The 27092-nt window shown below is 36.4% G+C and overlaps 1 protein-coding gene and 1 pseudogene across 5 annotated transcripts in view; one reads left to right on the top strand and one right to left on the bottom strand.

The window, feature by feature from the left end:
- The window catches only part of USP8 (ubiquitin specific peptidase 8), a 101488-nt gene extending 74434 nt beyond the window's left edge, over window positions 1-27054 (top strand). For 3 of the 4 annotated variants that reach the window (XM_082616883.1, XM_082616881.1, XM_082616882.1), the window contains 12 exons: window positions 38-200; window positions 3534-3678; window positions 3976-4196; window positions 7366-7950; window positions 17197-17274; window positions 17688-17950; window positions 19902-20114; window positions 21163-21373; window positions 22293-22529; window positions 23254-23396; window positions 25917-26049; window positions 26218-27054. In XM_082616883.1, coding sequence (XP_082473009.1) covers window positions 38-200; window positions 3534-3678; window positions 3976-4196; window positions 7366-7950; window positions 17197-17274; window positions 17688-17950; window positions 19902-20114; window positions 21163-21373; window positions 22293-22529; window positions 23254-23396; window positions 25917-26049; window positions 26218-26403 — 2578 coding nt within the window. In that variant the 3' untranslated portion in view covers window positions 26404-27054. The remainder of the gene's footprint in view (window positions 1-37; window positions 201-3533; window positions 3679-3975; window positions 4197-7365; window positions 7951-17196; window positions 17275-17687; window positions 17951-19901; window positions 20115-21162; window positions 21374-22292; window positions 22530-23253; window positions 23397-25916; window positions 26050-26217) is intronic. The other variant, XM_082616884.1, reaches the window with a different exon arrangement.
- LOC309801850 (ATP synthase F(0) complex subunit C2, mitochondrial-like) lies at window positions 11613-12393 on the bottom strand (annotated as a pseudogene). Its single transcript has one exon. The product of its transcript is annotated as an ATP synthase F(0) complex subunit C2, mitochondrial-like (transcript).
- Window positions 27055-27092: the final 38 nt, after the last annotated feature.

Genomic DNA, 27092 nt, shown 5'->3' with positions numbered 1-27092 from the left:
CTACTTTTGCCCCAATACAAACATTAATACATTTCAGAGTCACTGCTAGTTGGATTGAAGCAAACCTCCCAGATGATTCTAAAGACACATGGAAGAAGAGAGGGAATGTGGATTACGTGGTACTTCTTGACTGGTTTAGTACTGCAAAAGATTTACAACTTGGAACAACTCTACGGAGTCTGAAAGATGCACTTTTCAAGGTTAGCAAGTTTCCTTGTTAGTTTACTGTAATTGCAAGCCTTCTCTGGTTGTTAGAAAGGTATGTCAACTAGTTAATTATCTTAAGGACATGAAGATCCGACATGCTTTGGTTGTGGACTTTTAAAAAATTCAGATTTAAAAGACCAGTTTTGACTCACCCAATAACAATAAACTGAACTTTATAAAGTAGGATATTAGAATTTTCCGAAACATAAATTGTCTGGAAAAAAGTGTTATTTTTTGTTATGAAACATAAAGGCAAAGAAAAAGTCACTAAGGAAAAAGAGATTGATAGATTTGACTTAATAAAATAAAAACTTAGGTGTGCAAAAAAAATACCAGATTTGAAGGCAGAAGACAAAAAAAAATATTTGCAACAAATATGGCAGTGATTTAGAACACCTAAAATCTGAAGAGCTTTTGCAAGTAAATAAGAAAATTACTTAAGATAAAATGTTGAAATAAGCAGTGGACACAGATAGACGTGAACAAAAGATATGCAAGTGACAAAAACATTAAAATGTCAACTTGACTAGTAATCAGAAATGCAAATTGAAACTGTAAATGCCACTTTCATGATCAAATTAACAAAGATAAAAAATAATACTCAGTTTAATTTGTTAAATTATTAAACAATAATAGCACTGAATGCTGGTGAACATGGGTAAGTATAAAACTCAGTCTGCTGGTAGGAGGGTCAGTTGATGGAACATTGCCCTCCAGGAGAGTAATCTTAAAAGCCTTGAAACAAATCATGCTTCAAAGTAAGGAATCTAGAAATATACCCAGATATAGGCCAACATATGAGATTGCCAATATTCAACTACAGTTAAGTCCCCTACATACGAACAAGTTCTGTTCCAAGAGCGTGTTCGTAAGTCCACTTTGTTCGTATGTCCAACAAAGTTGGCCTAGGTACCCAACTAATACAATTGGCTATATAGTACTGTACTGTATTAGGTTTATAATACTTTTCACACAAGTATTACATAAAAAACAAACAAAAAAATAAAACATTTTTAATCTTACAGTACAGCACCTTGAAAAGTACAGTAGTATAACACAACAGCTGGCAAACGGGCTGGCATCGAGTGAACAGGCAAGAAGAGTTACTGACTGGAGGAGGGAGAGGAGGTGGGAGATGGGAGAGCAGAAGGATCGTCAGCAATAGGAGATGGAGGGCAAGATGCAATTTCACTCACGCTTGACTTTGATAGAATGCACATTTATATCTTTGAAAGTTCACAACTTGAAGGTTCGTGTGTAGGGGATTTGACCTAAAAAAGTGGCAGCTTCATAAAGTTACCTGAAAGTTTAGTGTATGATAAAGATGACATAACAGATCAGTGAGGAAAAGATGGATTGAAATAACTGGTTTGAGGACAGCTGGCTAGCCAACAAGTAAAAGAAAGGGGATGCCTACCTTATTTCTTAGACCACACTAGATTCCAAATGGGTAAAAGATATAAATATGTTGATTCAAACAATGAACTACTAGGAAAAAGCATTGATAACTGTTTTTGTGTGTGTGTGTTTTTGTTTTTATTTATTTTTAAATTTATTTATTTATTTATTTTTGTCTGTGTTGGGTCTTCATTTCTGTGCGAGGGCTTTCTCTAGTTGTGGCAGGCGGGGGCTACTCTTCATCGCGGTGCGCGGGCCTCTCACTATCGCGGCCTCTCTTGCTGCAGAGCACAGGCTCCAGACGCGCAGGCTCAGTAGTATTGGCTCACAAGCCTAGTTGCTCCGCAGCATGTGGGATCTTCCCAGACCAGGGCTCGAACCCGTGTCCCCTGCATTAGCAGGCAGATTCTCAACCACTGCGACACCAGGGAAGCCCCTGATAAGTGTTTTATTACCTTGATCCTGAACCAAGAGGCTAATATTTTTGACCATGTTAAAAACACCACAAATAAAGTGAAAAGTCAATTAAGGGAAAATATTTGTAACAAATATGACAAAGACTTATTTTCCTTAATATTCAGAGTACATTCACTGTTTACCAAGAAAATAGCAAATTCTATAGAAAAATAGGCAAAAGATGAGATTAGTTAAGCCATAGAATATAAAGGGTTAATAAACATATTAAAATATGTTCAGCTTCACAAATAAATACTAATTAAAACAACCTGGGCTTCCCTGGAGGCACAATGGTTAAGAATCTGCCTGCCAATGTAGGGCACACAGGTTCAAGCCCTGGTCCGGGAAGATCGCACATGCCGCAGAGCAACTAAGCCCATACGCCACAACTACTGAGCCTGTGCTCTACAGCCCACGAGCCACAACTACTGAGCCCACATGCCACAACTACTGAATCCCACGTACCTAGAGCTCTGCTCCGCCACAAGAGAAGCCACCACAATGAGAAGCCCGCGCACCACAACGAAGAGTAGGCCCCGCTCGCTGCAACTAGAGAAAAGCCCACGCACAGCAATGAAGATCCAACACAGCCAAAATTAATTAATTAATTAATAAAATAAAACAACCCACTTTATGTCCACCAGTTTGATAAAAATTATAAAGACTTATAATGGGCATTCTCATACACTGTTGGTAAATGTGTAAATTGGTATTGTCTTTTTGAAGGGCAGTTTGGTGGCATCTACCAAACTTTTAAGCCAACAGTTCTCCTAGGAAATTATTGTACAGAATACACAAACATTTTTAAAAGATCATTTCAGAGATTAGCAATATACATTAAAAGCCTTAAAATGTTCATGACCCTTGGCTTAGCAGCTCCACTTGTGGGGATTTTCCCTAATGGAGTTGATTGGGTGTGTACATGTATGAGGATCTTTAGTTTTTATCTCAGCATTGTTTATAATTAAATAGGAAAAATAATAATTGTTCAAATGATTGATTCAGTTTTGGCATGTGTGTGTATGTCTGTATAAAATACAATATTATCTGTTCATTACAGATGATGAGATAGTTCTTTAATAACATGTTCATGTAAGAGAAAAGCAGCATAAGTTTCATTGTTTTATAAATATAAAATTTAAAAAGAAGTATGTCTATGTAGAAAACTGTAAAAATAAACTCTAAAATGTTAAAGTGGTACCTCTGGGTGATGAGGTTATAGAAGATTTTTATTGTATATTAAGTTGTTTTCCTATTTTTCTTCTAAGATCATGGATTACTCGTGTGGTTTTAAAAATCTGATCTATCCATTTGTTTCACTTAATGCTGAATTTTGAATTCAGCTCTCTCTCTTTTTTTTAATCATTTAGAAGATGAATCTTTTAAGAGCAATTTTAATATTCAGTTTTGTTGTGTTTTTAGCTGTCAAGAGGCTGCCTCCATGTTAAACATACTATTTCCTTATTTTATAGTGGGAAAGTAAAACTGTCCTGCACAATGAGCCTTTGGTTTTAGAAGGAGGCTATGAAAATTGGCTTCTTTGTTATCCACAGTACACAACAAATGCTAAAGTCACTCCACCCCCACGAGGCAAGAATGAAGAGGTGTCTGTCTCATGTATGTATGTGAAAATTTTTGTTTAAAATTGCTTCGGTAAAATAAACTTTATTTATGTTCTCAGGGTAATGTTCTTGGTTGTGTGTGCATTTGTCCTGTCAGCAGTTTGCTTTTAGGCATAAAAATACAAGATGTCCCCATCCTGGAAGTTAATGTTTATTAATTCTTTAAGGCTGTTGTGGCTGTCATCTCTTAGTTTACATTTAACTATCACGTATAACATGCATGAGATATGAAGTACTATTTATGGGGTTTGCAGTTCTTTCAAAAATATTTTTATTCTTCTGGGGATTTTAGTGGATTTTACTTACCCCTCACTGGAAGAATCAGTTCCTTCTAAACCTACTGCCCAGATGACACCTCCTACAGAAGTCAATGAAAACATAGAATTGATAAACAATCAGGATGAGAGAGTGGGACCACTGAATATATCAACTCCAGTTGAACCAATTGCTGCTTCTAAATCTGATGTTTCACTCATAATTCAGCCAGTGCCTATTATAAAGAATGTTCCACAGGTATGTTCTTGATTTTCTTTTAACTTTATTGTCTCTTAAAATATTATATTAAATATATAGTACAGAAATATGTATCTAGCATATATATGCCTTCAATATTTTAGAAAGAAAAATATTGAGAAATATCTATATGTTTTGGTACCTTTTTTGCTATAAAGAATTTTCATTGTATTTATCTTACTGCCACAGCAATATTAGAATAACTAATTGGAAGGATTTTAAACCCAGCTGGGTCCATTTAGTACAGGCAGTACTAATGAAAGACAGTATTGGCACAGTGAAGTTGAACAACACTTTTCAGGTGTTTTTTATTATAATTTAATTCATAGTATTTTCCCAAATAATTTGCCTTATAGATGATAGATATGTGATGTCAATATTTTGGTTTTGAAATAGTATTTTAGTTCCATTTCCTTAGAATTTGACACATAAATAACAGGCATGTTTTAACAATAATTATTTAAAAGAGTTTAAATAAAAGATGTTACAATAGGGGGCTTTCCTGGTGGTGCAGTGATTAAGAATCTGCCTGCCAGTGCAGGGGACACGGGTTCGAGCCCTGGTCCAGGAAGATCCCACATGTCACGGAGCAACTAAGCCCGTGCACCACAACCGCTGAGACTGCGCTCTAGAGCCCGCGAGCCACAACTACTTAGCCCACATGCCACAACTACTGAAGCCTGCACGCCGAGAGCCTGTGCTCCCAACAAGAGAAGCCACCACAATGAGAAGCCCACGCACTGCAATGAAGAGTAGTCCCCACTCACTGCAACTAGAGAAAGCCTGCGCGCAGCAACGAAGACCAACGCAGTCAAAAATAAAATAAATAAAATAAATAAATTTATTTTTTAAAAAAAGATGTTACAATAAAAAACTTGTAGCATCTTTCTCTTCATTAGATTTTACTTAAAGGAAGGTTAACTGATTCTTTCCTGTGTGTTTTCCAACAAGACTTTTTAGCATTTACTTTTAATTTTTTTTCCTCAGGTATATTTAAATAGTATTTCACATTTGAAGTGGATGACATCTGGTTTGTGGAACAGAAAATTAGTCATTTTTTTTTGTTATAAAATGAAGTGGTTCATTTCTTCATTTTTTACAGCCTGCTTTTAATATTTCTGATTAAATCTTAAGACTAAATAGTATTTGAATAAATTATTCTTAAAATGGAAATTTAAGAAATTTTAAAAAGAGCTTATGATATTGCACTTCCTTTCAACTTAATCAACATGTTATTTGCACCCTAATCCCTTTGTGACTTTCCAAGATATGTACAATTTATCAAACACATTTTGAGGATTTCCTATATGAAACAAAACATGAAGGTTTACAAATATGGGTAAGCTATGGATTCTGTCTGATGTTTAGGAGAGACATGGACAAAATCAGCCACAGCATAATGCAGAATATCCTAACTTTTTAATAGTCACTAGAGCACACGGCAAGGAGAGAAATTCTGACTGAGAGTGGGTATCATCAGGGGATCTTCATGGAGGAGGTAGTATTTTTATCTGAGTTTTAAGGATTGAGTAGGATTTGAGAAACAAGTGGAAAATTGTATGACTGAAGGCACAAAGCATGTTCTGGGGTCAGTGAGTAGTTTTGACATGCTTGGGCACAGCTCTCAGTTGGAGACAGGTGAGTGTGATAGTAGATAAGATTGGAAAAGTGGACAGAAGTCATCAAGAGAGACTTGGATCTCTTTTGGAATTTTATCCTGTAGGTGAAAGGAAACCATTAAAGAATTTTAAACTTGAAAGTAACAAGATCTTAGCTATGCTTTTAATATAAGTGGAAAATGGATTGTTGCCAAAATATGGATGAAAACATTTATTTTGGTTCTTGTTCACCTTTTATTAACCTCATTCTCATAGTGGTTCTTCTCACTTCATTCTCAAATAAATTTAGAAAAGGGGGCGGGGAATAGTTTTGTTTTTATTTTAAGTGAAGAGGCAAAAAGAGAAGTAAGGAGCAAAGGAATGATTCCTTCTTGCTATGGTAGTATTTCTAATGGAAAAACATAGTTCATTTTGTAAGAACACTACACAGGTTGTTCCTGGCAGATATTCTCATTTTTGTTTCAGTAAACTTCATTCTCAAGAAATGATGTTAGGGTCACTTTTAACAATTTCGTATGGTTAGTATGTTGTTAAATTGAGGTAATTACTCAGTTTGTCTTACTAGTATCTTATCTCTTATGAAAGTTATTATGGAATATTTTATTCATTTGCCCTGCAACATTTATTTACTAAGTGTCAGGCACAGTCTCTACCCTCCTGGAGCTTATGTGCTCAGAGGGAGGAAAGATTTTAAACAGACAATTATAGTTATTTAATCAGAATCCCAGTAAGTACTATGAGGGAAAAGAATAGGGTATTATGAGGGCATATATCAGGGGACTTGGCTAATCTTAGGGATCAGGGAAGTGTTTAAGGAAGAGATATTTAAGCTAAGATCTAATGTTGTGGTGGGGATTATCTAGATGAACAGCTGGTATAAAGACCTGAGTTGGGAAGGAGCATGGCATCTTTGAGGAATTAAGTGGAGGGAGGCAAGTATGGCTGGTGTAACAAGTGGTATGAGATAAGACTGGGGAGATAGGCAGAAGTGAGACCACACAGGCATGGCAAGGATTTTAGATGTAATCTAAGTACAGTGAGTGGCTATTTAAAATAAGGTTTTAAGTTGGTGTTTGGATTTGTGCTTTAAAATGATTATTCTGGTAACAGTGTGGAGAAATAAATTTTCTGGTTTGAGCAACTATTTGCACAGTGGTCACACCCATGTGTTTGTGGGGTGAAATCATGAATTCACTTTTGGCCATTTTAGGTTTGTGGTATATGTGAGACACTCACATGAAGATATTGAGTAGGCAGTTGGTTATGTAGAAATGGAACTTTAGGTATGCCCAGGTCTGGGTTTTACGTTTTAGACTGAACTCTTCATATACAGAACATATCAGGGTATTGAAAGTGTGGAATCAAGAGGACATAAGTGCCAAGTGCCTTCTGAGAAATCTTGACATTGGATAATTTACAAGTAGATGTTTTGGTAGATGTTGTCTCCACACAGTGATGATTCTTTTATCACAACTTGATATCAAGAACTGAGGTTACTATGTTCCTGGATTTTGACAAAAGTATGTTTTTCTCTGTTTTTGTTGATATAGATTGATCGTACTAAAAAACCGGCAGTCAAATTGCCTGAAGATCATAGAATAAAATCTGAAATTACAGATAATGAGCAACAGTCTCCTCAGAATGGAAAAGTTGTTCCTGATCGGTCCACAAAACCGGTATTTCCCCTTCCAACTGCCATGTTAACAGATGAAGAAAAAGCTCGTATTCATGCAGAAACTGCTCTTCTAATGGAGAAAAACAAACAAGAAAAAGAACTTAGAGAAAGGCAGCAAGAGGAACAGAAAGAGAAACTGAGGAAAGAAGAAGAAGAACAAAAAGACAGAAAGAAACAAGAAGCTGAAGAAAATGAAATCACAGAGAAGCAACAAAAAGCAAAAGAACAAATGGAAAAGAAAGAAGGTGAACAGCCCAAGAAAGAAGATAAAGAAACCTCAGCAAAGAAGGGCAGAGAAATAACAGGAGTAAAAAGACAAAGTAAAAGTGAACATGAAACTACTGATGCCAAGAAATCTGTGGAAGATAGGGGGAAAAGGTGTCCAACCCCAGAAGTGCAGAAAAAGTCAATGGGAGATGTGCCCCATGCCTCTGTGGCAGGAGATTCGAGTTCAGGCAAGGTAAGCAGAAACAAACAGTACAAGTTGCCAACTAAGTGTAATAAAATGTATATAAAAAGATAACACCAGTAGCATTCCATAAACAGGGCAGGCATTTTAAGTAATTTTCTTAGGAGATGATAGATTTGTACTGATCCACCTACATTTGCTTACCCCTACTCTTATTTGATTGGTTGGGAATGGAATTGCTTTTTGTGTCTATGAAATGCAACATATTTTCGATAATTGAGATAAATAGCTACATTCTTCTTTTTTTAAAAAATAAATTTATTTATTTATTTTTGGCTGCATTGGGTCTTCGATGCTGTGCGTGGGCTTTTCTCTAGTTGCAACGAGCGGGGGCTACTCTTTGTTGCAGTGCTTGGGCTTCTCATTGTGATGTCTTCTCTTATTGCGGAGCACGGGCTCTAGGTGCGAGGGCTTCAGTAGTTGTGGCTCATGGGCTCGGTAGTTGTGGCTCATGGGCTCTAGAGCACAGGCTCAGCAGTTGTGGCGCATGGGCTTAGTTGCTCCACAGCATGTGGAATCTTCCCAGACCAGGGCTTAAACCCATTTCCCCTGCATTGGCAGGTGGATTCTTAACTATTGCACCACCAGGGAAGTTCTACATTCTTTATTTTTATTCTTGATGTATGATCATCAAAAGACTGGAATGAGATATAATACGATCTCCGAATGGAGGAATTTGCTGCCAAATATTTATATAATGAAGTTTGTCTCTGCTTAGAATACGTCCAGAATCAGTGACATCTGAATGAACATTTATCTTTGTGTATAATGATTTTTTTGTCAGGACTATGTCATTTTGTTTGTTGATTCATCTAGTCAATAATATTGGCAATAACCCCATTAATGTTGCCTTTTTCTGCCCTTGGCTATTCCCCAACATTGATTTTCATAATTTTGGAGGAGATTTTTTTTTTTTCTTTTTTTTTGGCTGCCCTGTGCAGCTTTCAGGATCTCAGTTCCCAGACCAGGGATTGAACCTGGCCATGGCAGTGAAAGCACCAGATCCTAACCACTCACTAGACCACCAGGGAAGTCCCCTGGAGATTTTTTTTTTAACCTAATAATATGTATGCTTTTCTTGGGCTTTTTTTTTTGCCTTTTTGTTTTATTTTGTTGCTGTTGTTGTTGTCTATTATGCAATTAACAATGCCTTTCCCTTTTGAACACTAAACTAAATAAGTGTTTTGGGTTTTTTTAATCCTACTTTATTTTTTTCCTTCTAGTTATATTGAGATATGATTGACATACAGCACTGTATAAGTTTAAGATGTACAGCATAATGATTTGACTTACATACATCATGAAATAATTATCACAGTAAATTTAATGAACACCCATCATCTCATAGAGATACAAAATTAAAGAAACAGTAAAAAAAAAAATTGTATGGTAAGAACTCTTAGGATTTACTTTCTTAACATCTTTCATATGTAACATACAGCAGTGTTGAGTATATTTGTCATGTTGTACATTACATCCCCAGTACTTACTTACCTTATAACTGGAAGTTTGTACCTTACAACTACCTTCATCCAGTTCCCCCACTCCTACCTCCCACCTCCGATAACCACAAATCTGATCTTTTTTTCCTATGTGTTTGTTTGTTTTTGAAGTATAAATGATTTATAACACTCTGTTAGTTCCTGTTATACAACATAGCAATTTGGTGTTTCTATACATTTCAAAATGATCACCATAATAAGTCTAGTTACAATATGTCACCATACAAGGATACATAGCTATTGACTATATTCCCCACAGTGTATATATTTCATCACTGTGACATTTATTTTGCAACTGAAAGTTTATACCTCTTAATCTCCCTCACCTATTTCTTTCTTCCCCACACTGTCCTCCCCTATGACCACCTGTTTGTTCTCTGTATCTATAACTGTTTCTGTTTTATGTTTGTTCATTTGTTTTTTAGATTCTACATGTAAGTGAAATCATACAATATTTTATCTTTTTGGGGCTGACTTATTTCACTTAGCCTACTACCCTCTAGGTCCATCCATGTTGTCACAAGTGGCAAGATTTCATTCTTTTTTTTTTTTAATGGCTGACTAATGGGCACCTGGCTTGCTTCCATATCTTGGCTATTGTAAATAATGCTGCAATGAATATAGGGGTACATGTATCTTTTCTAGTTACTGTTTTTGGTTTCTTTGGATAAATAACCAGGAGTGGAATTGCTGGATCATATGGTAGTTCTATTTTTCAGTTTTTAAGGAATCTCCATACTGTTTTTCATAGCAACTGTACCAATTTACGTTCCCACCAACAGTGTTGTAGTAAGGCTCCTTTTTCTCCACATTCTCACCAGTACTTGTTATTTGTGGTCTTTTTCATAATAGCCATTTTGACAGGTGTGAGGTAATATCTCATTGTGGTTTTGATTTGCATTTCCCTGATGACTGGTGATGTTGAGCATCTTTTCATGTGCTGTTGGCCATCTGTATGTGTTCTTCAGAAAAATGTTTATTCACATCCTATGCCCATTTTTTATTTATTTATTTATTTTTGCGGTACACGGGCCTCTCACTGTTGTGGCCTCTCGCGTTGCGGAGCACAGGCTCCGGACGCGCAGGCTCAGCGGCCATGGCTCACGGGCCCAGCCGCTCCGCGGCATGTGGGATCTTCCCAGATCGGGGCACAAACCCGTGTCCCCTGCATCGACAGGCGGACTCTCAACCACTACGCCACCAGGGAAGCCCCTCTGCCCATTTTTAAATCAGGTTTTTTGTTTCTTTGATGTTGAGCTATCTGAGTTCTTTGTATAATTTGGATATTAACCCCTTATCAGATATTATTATTTGCAAGTATCTTCTCCCATTCAGTAGGTGGCCTTTTCATTTTGTTGCTAGTTTCCTTCTCTGTGCAAAAGCTTTTTAATTTGATATAGTCCCATTTGTTTATTTTTGCTTTTGTTTCCTTTCCTTGAGGAGACATATGCAAAAAAATATTACTAAGACCAATGTCAAAGAGTGTTCTGCCTGTGTTTTCTTCTAGAAGTTTTATGGTTTCAGGTCTTACATTTAAGTTTTTAATCCATTTTGAATTTATCTTTGTGCATGTTGTAGGAGAATAGTCTAGTTTGATTCTTCTGCATGTAGCTGTCCAGTTTTTCCAACACCATTTTTGTTTTGTTTTTTGGGGGGGTTTTTTTGTTTGTTTTACATCTTTTCTCTTGTTTTTTTTGTTTGTTTGGTTGGTTTTGGTTTTGGGTTTTTTGGGGCTGCTTCACACAGCTTGTGGGATCTTAGTTCCCCAACCAGGGATTGCACCCGGGGCCACTGCAGTGAAAGCGTGGAGTCCTGACCATTGGACCACCAGGGGACTCCTGGCTTATTTTTAATATTAATAAAATGTCATTGCTCTTTGAATGCTGAACTTTATAATGCATACATACTTTGAATTATTTCATCCAATAAAAAGAAGTGTGGAAAAAAATTACTTCCTTATGTATCTCAAAGACCTGATCCATCAACAACACCATTTATTGAAGAGGTTGTCTTTTCCCCATTGTATATTCTTCCTCCCTTGTCATAGATTAATTGACCATAAAAGTGTGGGTTCATTTCTGGCCTCTCTGTTCTGTTCCATTGATCTGTGTGGCTGTTTTTGTGCCAGTACCATTACTGGTTTGATGACTGTAGGTTTGTAGTTGAAGTCAGGGAGCATGATTCCTCCAGTTCTGTTCTTTCCCAAGATTGCTTTGGCTATTTGGGGTCTTTTGTGTTTCTGTAAACATTTTAGATTATTCTAGTTCTGTGGAAAATGCCATTGGTGTCTTTTTTGTTTTTTTTTCTTTTTTCTTATTAATATAGTATTCATTTGTCTTCCTTCTGTCAAACCCTGAGCTAACCCCTTTCCCCAGGCTGCCTGGGGTGGTACAGGAAAAGGAACATACAGGGCAGACAAGACATGGGAGAAAGAACTATGGGAGGTGGAAACAGCCCCTTCACATGGCAAAGAGGATGAGAAAGGCCACCATCAGGCAAAAGAGTCCCATGGCTTCTGAGAGGCAAAGCCCAGAATGGTGTAGGAGAAGAGCTGTTGCTTCAGAGAAGGGTTCCTGGCATAACCAATGATGAGGCTCCCAAACACAGTCCCAATTCCAGCCCCAGAGCCAGCCACCCCTACTGTGGCAGCCCCAGCTCCAGTGAACTTGGCTGCTGTGTCAGTGTCCCTTGAAATGGCACTGGTTTGGCAGCGGCTAGGAATAAGTGAGGTGGTCAGGGGACTCAGGGCTGCCAAGCTGCTGTGGCTCTCATCTGTCAGCGTCTCCAGTCGTTTCAGCACCACTGCAGACAGTGATCAGCTCATTAGTGGAGAGGTTCTCCTGATCAAGGAGGGGATGGAGACGAACTTGGCGCAAGTGTACATTTTCAGGGGCTGAAGGGCCGTGGCAGGAGAGCTGCTCCCAGTGCAGAGAAGACAGTAGAGAGCACCATTGGTGTTTTGATAGAGATTTCATTGAATCTTTAGATTGCCTTGGGTCGAATGGACATTTTAACGATATTATTTCTTCCAATCCATGAACGCAGTATTATCTTTTCATCTGTTTGGATCATCCTCAATTATCTTTCATCAGTGTCATAGTTTTCCAAGTACAGGTCTTTTACCTCCTTACTTAGATTTATTCCTATATACTTTATTCTTTTTTTAATATTTTTTTTTTCCTTATTTAAAAAAAATTTTTTTTGGTGGCATCAGGTATTAGTTGTAGCACGTGGGATCTCTCGTTGCAGTGCAGGCTCTTCATTGTGGTGTGGGCTTCTTCTCTCTAGTTGTGGTGTGGTCTTCTCTCTCTAGTTGTGGCATGTGGGCTCCAGGGCATGAAGGCTCTGTAGTTGTGGTGTGTGGGCTCCAGAGCACATGGGCTCTGTAGTTTGTGGCATGCGAGCTCTCTCATTGAGGCATGCAGGCTCTCTCGTTGAGGCGTGTGAGCTCAGTAGTTGTGACACGCAGGCTTAGTTGCCCTGTGGCATGTGGGATCTTAGTTCCCCGACCAGGGATCGAACCCACGTCCCCTGCATTGGAAGGTGGATTCTTTATCACTGGTCCACCAGGGAAGTCCCTATTTTATTCTTTTTGATGCAATTGTAAATGGGATTGCTTTCTTAATTTCTTTCTGATAGTTCATTATTAGTGTATACAAATGCAACAGATTTCTGTATATGAGTTTTGTATACTGCAACTTAACCGAATTCATTGATGAGCTCTAGTAGTTTTCTGGTGGCATCTTTAGGATTTTCTATGTTAGTATCATGTCATCTTCTAACAAATAAGTTTTTATAATAGCAAGAACAGCTAGCCCTTTTTACATTTCATATAAATGGAAATGTATTTTTGGTAGTGTGAAAAGAATTTTAATTGGAGGCAAAATACTGTCTTTATTGAATGTCAATTTCTATACTTCTCAAGCAGCAGTTTATGCATATACCCAAATTAACAATTCATATTAGTGCCACATTTATCCAGGGAACACTTAACCTAGTAACTTTAATTATCAAAGATGTAGGTCCCATGCAAAAGCCTTCTAAACATCCAAAGTTAGGAAAATGAAGCCCATGTTCTAAAATTCTCTAACTTTATTCATAGGAGAATCAGAACTTATGAGCTCTTACCACTTAAATATTATTCATTGTGTAGCTAGTATATGCCAGATATTTCTTCTATTGATACATAATCTTACTTATTCCTCCTAATGATAACTCTGTGAGGAATTCAATTTACAGATGAAATTGAAGCTTAGAGGTTAAGTAAGTTGCCTGTGAATCACATATGCAGTTAAATTCCAAAGCCACCTTCTATCCAGAGGCAGGTAGTCTTAAGAATTTAAAGCATTCTTATTTCTGGGGTCATTTAGTTTAGGTGCCAAATATGCATACAAGTCTAAATAGCCCTGAGATGATCACATGTAGTTTTTTTATGTTTCCTATAATGTAACACACTGAAGGAAAGTTAAGATTGCATTCATTGTATGGTCCTTTTAAAAGTAGGCAAAATGTGTGATTTATTCTGGAATAAATTTTATTTAAATTATCACACTTTTAAGTTTTTACTTTACTGTAGTTATTTTTAAAATCTATAAAATTAAAGTGAATTTTTTAAAGCATCTATGAGAAGTTCTAAGAGGATATAAAATGAATTTTGCACTCCTGAATATTGCTCTGTATGAAATTCTATAATCGCTTCATTCTCTTTAATACGTTAATGATCTTAGATCACTACCACTTTCAAGGTAGCCAAAATCATAAGAGATTTAAATAAAAGGATAATGTTCACAAGAGGCCATGGTGTGTGTACACTAATGACCCAACATCTTATACTTGGCCATGTATTATGAATCACTGCTTCATAACCCACTGTGATTCACATCTCTTCCCCACCACTGATTCATCAAAGTTTCTTAGTTCTTTACCTTTGGAGTTAGGAAATCCCACATGGGCCCTGCCACCTTTAATTTTAAGTGTCTAATTTGACAATAAAATCAAATAAACTTTTCAGAGCCTCATTTTTTTTTCTCTCTTTTTACACTTGCAGTCTGATGGATTTGCTTGTATTAGCTAGTGATAGGTAGGTTTATGTTGGGGAAAAGTTAAAGTTTTGTTTCACTTCTGATTTTAATAATTTTACAGCCTGCTAAGATTAAAGGACAACCAGAAAGTGGAATTCTAAAGACTGGAACTTTTAGAGAAAATACAGAAGGCACTGAAAGAAATAAAGTAAGCAACAGTTCATTGGATAGGAAAAAAAACATGGATTATAACCATGTGGTTATCTCTACCATATCATCCTCCTCCATCTTAAGATCTTCTTTCTGAGGGAATCTTTGCTATCTTTGATAGCATTTTTTGCTTGTTTTTGCATGATGGATCCACTTATATGCTAAAGGGAATAGATCCTTATCTTCCTATTTAAAGTAAGATGATATGTTCTATTCATTTTATGAAATTAAAAGATACTTAGGCCTTATTGTATGATCTAGCGATTCTACTCCTGGATAGATACCCAAAAGAATTGAAAGCAGACTCTCAGATATTTATACACCCATGTTCATAGAGTATTATTCATAATGGCCAAAGGATGGAAGCAACTCAAGTATACACTGACAGATGAATCTATAAAAAATGTGGTATATACATACAATGGAATATTATTCAGCTTTAAAAAAAGAAATTCTGACATGGATGAACCTTGATGACATTACGCTAACCAGTCACAAGAGGACAAATGTTCTTTGATTCCGTTTATATAGGGTACCTAGAATGGTTAAATTCATAGAGACAGGAAGTAGAGTGGTGGTTGCCAGGGACCTGGGGGTTGGGAGAAGTTGGGAGTTGTTTAAATGGGTACAGAGTTTTAGTTTTGCAAGATGAAGAGAGTTCTGGAGAGTGGTTGCACAGCAGTGTGAATATACTTAATGCCACTTAGCTATACAATTAAAAATGTTCAAGGTGGTAAATGTTATATTTCATCACAATTTTTAAAATATTTAGGCCTTTTATAAGATGTCTTTGCCTTTGTTTTTTTATTTAAGAGTTTTCTTGAGGTATAATTTGAATACCATAAAAGTAATCCATTTTTAGTGTACAGTTCAGTGATTTCAGTTCAGAGTTGTGAAACAGTTTTAATGCAATCCAATTTTAGGACATTTCTGTCACACCAAAAAGATCTCTGTGCCCAGCTATAGTCACTCCCCATTCCAGGCAACCATGAATCTAATCTTTGTCTCCACAGGTTTGCCTCTTCTAGGCATTTCATACAAATAATATATATATAGTCTTTTGTATATTTCTTCTTTCACCTACCGTAATTTTTTGACATTCATCTATATTGTACCACATATCAGTAGTTTATTCTTTTTGTTGCTGAGTAGTATTCCGTTGTATGGATATACCACATTTGATGGACATTGGATTGCTTCTGTTTTGGGGCTGTTATGAATAATGCTGCTATGAACATTTGCATCTAAGTATCTTTGTATGGAAATTTATTTTCATTTCTTTTGGGTTGGCACCTAGAAGTGAAATTGTCTTTGTGTTTCCGTTTTTTTGTTTTTTGGGGGGTTTTTGATGAAGTCCAATTTATTATTTTTTCTTTTCTTTTATAAATATATTTTTTTCTTTTTTCTTTTTGGCTGCATTGGGTCTTCGTTGCTGTGCACGGGCTTTCTCGAGTTGCAGAGAGCAGGGGCTACTCTTCATTGTGGTAGGCGGGCTTCTCATTGCAGTGGCTTCTCTTGTTGCGGAGCACAGGCTCTAGGGCACGCGGGCTTCAGTAGTTGTGGCACGCGAACTCAGTAGTTGTGGCTCACGGGCTCTAGAGCTCAGGCTCAATAGTTGTGGCATACAGGCTTAGTTGCTCTGCAACATGTGGGATCTTCCCGGACCAGGGCTCGAACCTGTGTCCCCTGCATTGGCAGGTGGATTCTTAACCACTGTGCCACCAGGGAAGCCTGTGTTTCTGTTTTTTTAGAGAAACTTTTAAAAGTCACCGTTATTATAGGCTTGTGCACACACACTCCTTCCCCTTGCTGTGATAATTTTAGGACTTTAAGAAAACATATATAAATGGAATATTACTCAGCCATAAAAAGAAATGAAATTGAGTTATTTGTAGTGAGGTGGATGGACCTAGAGTCTGTCATATGGAGTGAAGTAAGTCAGAAAGAGAAAAACAAATACTGTAATCTAATGCATATATATGGAATCTAACAAAAGAAAAAATGGTACTGATGAACCTAGTTGCAGGGCAGGAATAAAGAGGTAGACATAGAGAATGGACTTGAGGACTTGGGGTGGGAGGGGGAAGCTGGGGTGAAGTGAGAGTAGCATCGACATATATACACTACCAAATGTAAAATAGTTCCTGGTGAGAAGCAGCAATGTAGCACAGGGAGATTGGCTTGGTGCTTTGGGATGACCTAGAGGGGTGGGATAGGGAGAATGGGAGGGGGATATGGGGACATGTGTATGCATATGGCTGATTCGCTTTGTTGTGCAACAGAAACTAACACAGTATTGTGAAGCAATTATACTCCAATAAAGATCTATTTTAAAAAGAAAGAAAACATGTATAGTTCTTCATCTTTGAACTTGTTTTAAAAAATATTAAGGGCAGCAACACAAGGCTTTTTGGTTCTTTGGTACAAGTAGCTTAAGTTTGTATATGGCAAAATGTAATTTAAAAAGCTTTTACTTTTTTGTTTTTTTTTTTTCTTTAAACTAGTCTCGAGAGCCTTTGACAAGAGCACGAAGTGAAGAAATGGGGAGGATCGTACCAGGACTGCCTTCAGGCTGGGCCAAGGTAAAATTCAAAATTAGCACAGAAATAAATTACATGGTCACTGTTTTTTTAAAAAACAAAACATGTATTTGTTTATTCTGCATCTTCTCTAATGCAGAGTCGATTCTGTTTCTTCATTATAAAGGACATAGCTCATTTCCCTAATTATAGCAGGGTTAGATTTTTCAATATCCAATCTGGAATGCTGGCTTCAGTATATGAACATCCTGGCATTTGTCATTGAGAAACAGTGTATCACTTTAAAACCTAAAGTTCTTTGAAAGTTTAATTATAGAAGTGATTATCACCATTTTATTCAAATAATTTTAATCCAGAAGTAAATTTAGCAGTGAAATACTTTTGAGTGTTTTTTTGTTGTTGTTCACTCAATGTTCATCATTTTTTGACCTGTCTTTTTTTTTTCCCCATGTAAGTTTCTTGACCCTATCACTGGAACTTTTCGTTACTATCATTCGCCCACCAACACTGTTCATATGTATCCACCGGAAATGGCTCCTTCATCTGCACCTCCTTCCACCCCTCCAACTCATAAAGCCAAGCCACAGATTCCTGCCGAGCGGGATAGAGAACCGTCCAAGCTGAAGCGCTCCTACTCCTCCCCAGATATAACCCAAGCCATTCAAGAGGAAGAGAAGAGGAGGCCAGCAGTAACTCCAACAGTTAATCGGGAAAACAAGTAAGTTTATCCTAACTCCTAGAAACAGAATCATCTGCTGTATTTGAAAACCTCTACTATAAACATATCAGTTTATTAATATCAGGGCATCAGAAAATTCTGTGGATGGCTATCCCAGCCTTTATTTACTAAAGAGGAAAAAAGAAATAAATGGATTAAATGTCCTTGGTTTTTCTCCCAAGTGCTAACTTAAATATATCACAGAGGGTTATCTTACGTAATAATGTAGATATAAAAATATACACCTTGTTAAGTTTTAAGGCAGTGTGCCATAGACTGCTTAGATGTGTTTCATAAACTTCCTGTGATCCCTAAATCTCCTTTTGAGGACCATAATTTATAGGATTATTGAGTATGTCTTGTTGCAGCTCTTCAATTCCAAACTTTTTTTTTTTTTAACTCAGCCAGTAATGTGGGAGCGAACTTATATAGTATTAAAATAATGAGCATTATAGTGTGTATCGGCTTCTAATCCGTATTGTTTCCTTTTCCTTCATTGTATTTCTGTTACTCTGTTCACAAGTGATCAATACGTGATTCATTAAGGTTTCCCCAAAACAGTAACTCATTTAGATGTATTCCTGGCTTTCTCCCTTATTGAATACTCTAATGCTCCTAGCTTATGATTGATAGGATTATGAGAAGATAGTTTGTTAGTCTATTTACCACTTCTGATCATTAATTTTGGGGAATGTAGGATAGATGGAAGTGAAAATAAATGAATTTTTCTATTTATTAAATACACTCTCTTAATTGCTAAGGAATTCTAACTAGGCTTTTTGGCCTCTTCAGAATCACCTCCACAAAAAGTAGTTAATATATTTTCCTCATGAGAACCTTCTCTGCCAGGTAGGACTTACCTGGAGGAGATTTTGTAAAATCGGTAAATCTAGTTGTAGATTTTAGGGCTCACTATTAAAGCTGGTGAGGTGTAATTCCTTCTTGAATTATCATTCTTATGAAAGTTTGTTAATTTGACAGTTTTAAAAACTACAGCATATGCAGTTCATGTATTTTTTTTATCTGTGTTGAACAGAGAAATAGCACATGAGTGCATACACCTGAGCCATGTGTAAAGAAAAGGTGGTTGCAATATAATCTGTTCTCAATATTCCTTTCAGAGGTGGAAATATACTTAGGATCAATAATAAAAGAAAGACTTATCACTTAGGAGTTCTCTTAATGCTGTAGCAGTTCTAGAAGTTCCACATATAAATCAAATACACTAAGTAACAAAAGTCTTGGAGGCATTCTCTAGTCTAGTGCTGTCCAGTAGACATGTTGATAGAAATGTTCTGTATCTGTGAAGATAGAAATGTTCTGTATCTGTGCTGTCCGGTATGGTAGTGGCTATTTTGAATTGTGGCTAATGTAACTAAAAAGCTAAATTTTAAATTTTATCTTACATTTATATAGCCACCTGTGGCTAGTGGCTACTACCATATTTGTCAGCACAGCTCTAGACTTTAGGTTTTAGTACCCAATTAACCTCTGCCTGCTTAATAATATACTCCACAGTACCATATGTATATACACACATACACTTTTTTTTTTTGATTCCTTGTTTGGCATTCTGGTTGAATACAACATTTGGTAATGCTAAACTTCCTGGGATCATTTAAAGAAGTTTGGAAGAGACTTCTCTACTAGAAGACTCTACCTGTTCATGAGAAGCCAGAGAATCTATCTCGGGGTATCTGTAAAAAACCATGGACTCACATAAGAGGTTAAAGGTGTTTGTTTCATGGGAGGGTCACAGAATATAACCAGTGTTAACCTAGATACTAAATGTCCTGTAAGACCCATTACCTTATGAGCTAACTTAATAACTATTTGCAAGATTACTGAATACTCTGGTACAGATGCTGGAGTTTACTGCCCTTTGTAGTATGAACCTTCATTTCAGGTGCTGTACATTTTAAAGTATCTTGTACACTTTTTTCTTCCTTAGGCCAACAAGCTACCCTAAAACTGAGATCACAAGGCTTTCTGCTTCTCAAATTCGGAACCTCAATCCTGTTTTTGGAGGATCTGGACCAGCTCTCACCGGACTTCGTAATTTAGGAAATACTTGTTATATGAACTCAATACTGCAGTGCCTATGTAATACTCCACATCTGGCTGATTATTTCAACCGCAACTGTTATCAGGATGATATTAATAGGTAAATAAATATCATACTTTTTGCAGTACAGTATTAAAAGGGTGATCTAACCACGCTTCCCTACCAGCCAGTTCCAGAGATGTCAAATTAGGAAAGAGGAAAATATTCTTAAGAACAGTGTAGAAATTGCCAGGACATGGAAGCAACCTAAGTGTCCATCGACAGATGAATGGATTAAGAAGACGTGGCACATATATACAATGGAATATTACTCAGCCATAAAAAGAAATGAAATTGAGTTATTTGTAGTGAGGTGGATAGACCTAGAGACTGTCATACAGAGTGAAGTAAGTCAGAAAGAGAAAAACAAATACTGTATGCTAACACATATATACGGAATCTAAACAAAAAAAAAATGGTTCTGAAGAACCTAGGGGTACGACGGGAATAAAGACACAGACTCAGAGAATGGACTTGAGGACACAGGGAGGGGGAAGGGTAAGCTGGGACGAAGTGAGAGAGTGGTATGGACTTATATACACTACCAAATGTAAATAGATAGCTAGTGGAAAGCAGCCGCATAGCACAGGGAGATCAGCTTGGTGCTTTGTGCCCACGTAGAGGGGTGAGATAGGGAGGGTGGGAGGGAGACGCAAGAGGGAGGAGATGTGGGGATATATGCATACGTATAGCTGATTCACTTTGTTACACAGCAGAAACTGTTAACACACCATTGTAAAGCAATTATACTCCAATAAAGATGTTTAAAAAAAAAAAAACAATGTAGAGAAAAGCCTCCTCTGATTGGTAAAGGACAGACAGGAAAGGAACTACAAGAAGGTGGAACCTCACTGTCATAAACTGGAGCCTGTTGATAAGGAATAGGAGACCGTGCAGGGCTGGCAGCCAAAAGGAAGCAAGTTGGAGGGGTGTAATCAAAGTAAGATTCAGATAGGTATTTGGTAATAAACCTGTGAATAAGTATTTTAGTGTAGGGTCACATATTACAGTATGTGAATAGTTTAATGTTGATGTCAAGAACCCACTGTACCTTGGCTTTTTATAATTCCTGTATTGCTTTTTTGTAACTTTAATTTTATTTGCAAAGGTCAAATCTGTTGGGGCATAAAGGTGAAGTGGCGGAAGAATTTGGCATAATCATGAAAGCCCTGTGGACAGGACAGTACAGGTATATCAGTCCTAAAGACTTTAAAATCACTATTGGGAAGATCAATGACCAGTTTGCAGGATACAGCCAGCAAGATTCACAAGAACTGCTTCTGTTCCTAATGGATGGTCTCCATGAAGATCTTAATAAAGTAAGAAATATTTCTAAGTTGCAAAGGCTCCTTAGGGTTGCTTAGCATTGTACTCATTTTTATAGCAATTTAAAATTATAGTTGGTGATTGTTCGGTGCTAATTTATTGAAACCTAGTGACTCTGTACTATGGCATGGAACTTTAAAACAAATATATCTGATAGGTCTAATATTTGAAAGGAAGTATATGCAATTTGTATTTACTTATGAAAATGTTAACAGGTTGTATTTCTGCAAGAAGTTTGTACATGTTGTAAATTTGTAAAAATAGTTGTCAGAGATGCTGTGTTTGTGACCCACGTGACCAAGTGATTCATGTGAAAAGTTATTACTGAGGCATCTTTGTCTGTGTCCTGTGGCTGCTTTTTAGCACCAAGCTGTCCTCTTTCAGATACCTTTGGGGTCACCTTTCTTACCAGCAACCATATACATACACAAATAGACACACACACTTATATATGTATATGTATGTGTGTGAATATATGTATGTTGTGTGTCTATGTGTATATGTGTGTGAAGGTAGATAGATAGATAGATAGATAGATAGATAGATAGATAGATAGATAGAATGTATCCATCCATGAGACTAGGACAGCAAAATAACATCTGTCTAGTTGTAGCCCTAACTCCCAGCTATATGTGGAATGTCTTTTCAAAACCAGACTTTTCAGCTCTTTAAATAAAAATTTGTTAAGAAATTGCAACAAGTTACATCCTTTTGTTAAAGTGGGTTTTGGTATTTTAGGAGGTTTTTTTGGCTAGAATTTTTTTGTGGCACTTGATGAGATTAGAATTCCTTTCTGAAAAGAACAAGAAGTGTTTCTAAGTCTGCAGAGTGTTTGTATTTAATATACTCTTTCAATTTTATATTAAATGTTGACTTTGAGATATTAATATAGAGTCTAAATTTTATTTCCAGGCTGATAATCGGAAGAGACATAAAGAAGAAAATAATGATCATCTCGATGACTTTAAAGCTGCAGAAAATGCTTGGCAGAAGCACAAGCAGCTCAATGAATCTATCATTGTTGCCCTTTTTCAGGGTCAATTCAAATCCACAGTACAGTGCCTCACCTGCCACAAAAAGTCTAGGACATTTGAGGCTTTCATGTATCTGTCTCTACCACTAGCATCTACAAGTAAATGTACATTACAGGTAAGTTTAGGATTGAGAGAAAATGATTTGTTGAAGAAAAATTCTGTTCATATGCACATAGAGGTGTACTTTATTCAGTAATTTATTTCTCTTGTTTTCCCCATAAACATTTTATAGGTTAAAACTTAAACAAAAATTTTGTTTTAATTAGGTGTCTGTAGATTAGGAAAAAAACGGCATTTTTTAAAAGAAATTTTCCTTTTTAAAAGATTTTCCTATAAAATATTCTTTTAGAGTTAATCATTTTTTTAAAGTTTGTATTTATTGTAGAAGTTTTAAAAGTTAATTTGGAAAATTGTATGTTGACTTTAATTTAGGTACAGTTTTATAGGAATTTGCTCTACATGGGTATATCAAATAAATATGTTTTGCAGACAACAGCGGTGTGATTTAGAGAGCTTGTTGACACCCTTTAGTGTTGGCTTCCTGTTAGTCAGAACTTCCTGAGCCACCAGGTAGAAGTTGTTCCTCAGTGCTCTCAGGGCATGCAGGACTTCTTCCCTCCACCATAGGCAGCACCACCACTCGCCACACTCTGTGTCACTGTCAGCTCCCATCTGGGTCTGCATCCCTCACTAGATCATAAACTTTGTGGGGGCAGGAACTGTTTTGTAATAGTTTACTGTTGTATTCCTCATCCTGGCAGAGTAACTGATTGAATAGATGCTCAGGGAAACTGTGTTGAAAATATTAACAAGTATCTACTACTTGTTTTTGCCTCCAGGATTGCCTTAGATTATTTTCCAAAGAAGAAAAACTCACAGATAACAACAGGTTTTACTGCAGTCATTGCAGAGCTCGACGGGATTCGCTAAAAAAGATAGAAATCTGGAAGTTGCCACCTGTACTTTTAGTGCATCTGAAACGGTAAAAGGGACACGTTTTTCTTAGTGTTTAGTACTTTTTAGATGAAGGACTTCTAAGTCTTTTATTGTAAACACTTTGTTGTACTACCTGCTTAGGATGTATAACAAAGGAAGATTATCTGGTTACGGTATCTCTAGGGAAACTAGGCAGAAATGATTAGATTCTAGTTCACCTTAGTGTTTGTAATAACAGGGCAAAGTGACAGCACCACTCTTTCGTATAATTCTGTTTTTAAAAATCTGTGAAACTAGCGGGGAGGGATAGATTGGGGGTTTGAAATTGACATGTTCACACTGCTATACTTAAAATGGATAACCAAGAGAATTCCCTGGTTGCCCAGTGGTTAGGACTCTGCACTTTCACTGCCAAGGGTGTGGGTTCAGTCCCTGGTCGGGGAATTAAGATCCTACAAGCCACGCAGCACAGCCAAAAAAATAAAAAATAAATAAAATAGATAATGAGTAAGGACCGACTGTATAGCACAGGGAACTCTGCTCAATATTCCATAATAACCTAACTGGGAAAAGAATTTGAAAAAGGATAGATACATGTATATGTATAACTGAATCACTTTGCTGTACACCCAAAACTAACACACATTGTTAATCAATGATACTCCAATATAAAACTGTTTTAAAAATCAGTGAAACTAAATTATTGCATTTCAAATATGAAAATTTTAAATCATTACAAAGCATTCAGTGAAAATGTATAAAATAATGTTATACAATATAACTCTAACACACTATTAGATAAAATTTATCATTCAAACAATATAGTAAACATAACAAAAAATACTGTGCTGAAAATGAAATATATGAGTTTTTTAAAAGTATAATTTTTAAAGGTAAAACATTAAGGATGCCATTGTAGAGTGCACACATATCTTTGCCCAGATTTTTCCAGCCAATGAAAAAGATCTGGACCTATAGCAGTAGAAGAAGAATGGCGAGAGAGTTGTAAAACATGTGCCAGGTCTTTTGCTCTGATTCTTTGTCTTTATGGTATCCATCTGTGGAGTGATAACTTTAAGTCATTTTTTGGAAAAACTTTAAAAGGAAGTTTCATCTGTTTATGGAGAGCTCTAATTTTTGTTTCAAAGAAAACATTTCTTTTAATTTTTTGTTTCATCTTATATTATTGGAGATTCTTAGGCAGTTATTTATGTTAATTTCCACATTGGTATGTTCAAATTCCTCTTATGTAAATTTTCTAACAAAAGCTTATTATATCAGTTGTCCTTTGCTGCTTCTTGCAGATTGTGGAGGTATAAACATTCTATAAATGATTACACATTTGTTCTGTTAAAATTTTTAATGCTGTGTATTACTCTTGGAGAATATCTAAAAGTATAAATGGTTCAGAGTTCATTTTTTAAAAATAATTCTGAAATAACCATATTACACCAACCAAAATACCAGTATTTTGGTGTTTAAAGAAGCAGAATATGTCAGGATAATGGAATGCCATTATTTCAGTCACTAATTTATATGCTCGCAATTACCAGCTCTAGTGTACCCAAAAGTACAAGCTTAAATCTAGAGCAGCTCTCCTCTGTCATTCCTCTGTACTTTTGTGGTGATTAGCGTTATAAATGGGGGTTTTCATAACTTTTTACCTTTGTAGAAGACTAATCTAACAGCTTTAGCTGGTCTAGGGATTAAGGGACCAAGGTATGGCCCTACCTCTACCACTCTAGCTGTTTGACCTGTGGTTAGACATTTAACTGATTATTGATGGGGGATTTTTGCAGAAACTAACGCCTGCGGCTGGCGATTTGTTATGTAAGTGAATATTGAAATGCCTACAGTCAATACGTTCGGGTAACAAAAGACATATTAATACGTCTCTGGTCAATAATGTGTTAATATCTGTGAACAGCAGTTTCTTCATTTGTAAAACAAATGAAACCAAGTACAGCAAGTCCCCTACATATGAACGAGTTCTGTTCTGAGAGTGCATTTGTAAGTCCAATTCATTTGTAAGTCCAATAAGGTTAGCCTAGGTACCCAACTAACTCTGCTATATAGTACTAGGCATACTGTAATAGGTTTATAATACTTTTCACAGAAATAATACATAAAAAACAAACACAAAAAATAAAACATTTTTAATCTTACAGTATAGTACCTTGAAAAGTATAGCAGTACAGTACAACAGCTGGCATACACGAGCACATTCACATCTTTGGAAGCTCACAATTTGAAGATTCGTATGTAGGAGACTTACATTATCTTTTCTTCTTTTTTTTTTTTCTTTTTTGGCTGCGCCACGCGGCATGTGGGATCTTAGTTCCCCGACCAGGGATCGATCCCACGCCCGAGTCTTAACCTCTGGACCACCAGGGAAGTCCGAAACCAGGTGTCTTTAACAGGTCCCTCCACTATTAAAATTCTGATTGTGTGTTTGAAATGGATTTTATGGTCCTGTCTAAAAATCTGGATGGTTAATGAATGAATTAGGGTTCATTCTGATGTCTTTGGTCTGTCAGTGTAATTGCTGTAATGTTATGCTCTACAGTTTTTCCTACGATGGCAGATGGAAGCAAAAATTACAGACATCTGTGGACTTCCCATTAGAAAATCTTGACTTGTCACAGTATGTTATTGGTCCAAAGAACAATTTGAGAAAATATAACTTGTTTTCTGTTTCGGTAAGTATCTCATTAAACTAAATACGTTTTCTTTTGAAGCAAACTAAAAAATCCAGTTTCAAGTGGTTCCTTACCTCATAGGAAAGTAAGAACAACATAATTCTTTGAAATTATTGACATATTTTAAATAATTCAATTTGATTTGATTTTCTGTCTTGTTTGGCACAGAATCACTATGGTGGGCTGGATGGAGGCCACTACACTGCCTATTGTAAAAATGCAGCAAGACAGCGGTGGTTTAAATTTGATGATCATGAAGTTTCTGATATTTCCGTTTCTTCTGTGAAATCTTCAGCAGCTTATATCCTCTTTTATACGTCATTGGGACCACGAGTAACTGATGTAGCCACATAAGGAGAAGTAGGTTATAAGCTAGTTTATCTTTTAACAGGCTGAGCAACACAATTCTTGAAATGCTTAAAGATTCTGGATAGCTATAGCTGGCCATTTAAAGGAATTCTAGGACAGTGAGAGTTGTGTTACTATACCATATACTTCAGGTCAGTGCTATTATCAAAAAACTGACCAAGAACATTTAACAAGTATTGCAGTAAGCATTCCTTACAGGTACCATTTATTTCAAAACAACTTTTTTAGTTTGCTCCAAAGTTAAAATAATTAGCTAAGCATAATTATTCTACTGGTCTAAAAACCATTGTATCCTTTATTTTCCTTTTTACTGTTATGGCCTTTATACATTTCTAAATCCCAGCTTGCTCTATGAATACTCTAGAATGATGTAAAACAGATAGGAATGTATGTGTATATATTTATTGCACACTTGCACATCAAATCGATGTACATAGTATAATATGTGGTCCTTTTGTGAAGCCTAGAACTCAGAGGATTGCTTTTTTCTTTTCTTTCTTTCCTTTTGGCCTATTCTGAGTAATTGCAGTGCTTTCTTAGGGAAATGACAGGGCAAAGCTATTTTTCTGTTGGCTTTGGGCTGTATTTGTGCACTAAATCTTTATTCTAAAAAAATAAATTGAAACTTTTCTTTAATTTTTTAAATGAGAATTTTCATTTACACCTACATTAAA

This window comes from Mesoplodon mirus (genome assembly GCF_964341445.2).
Source record: "Mesoplodon mirus genome assembly, chromosome: 4".
Taxonomy (NCBI): domain Eukaryota; kingdom Metazoa; phylum Chordata; class Mammalia; order Artiodactyla; family Ziphiidae; genus Mesoplodon; species Mesoplodon mirus.
Note: the sequence above shows the minus strand (reverse complement) of the source record. Positions and strands in the feature narration are given on the sequence as shown.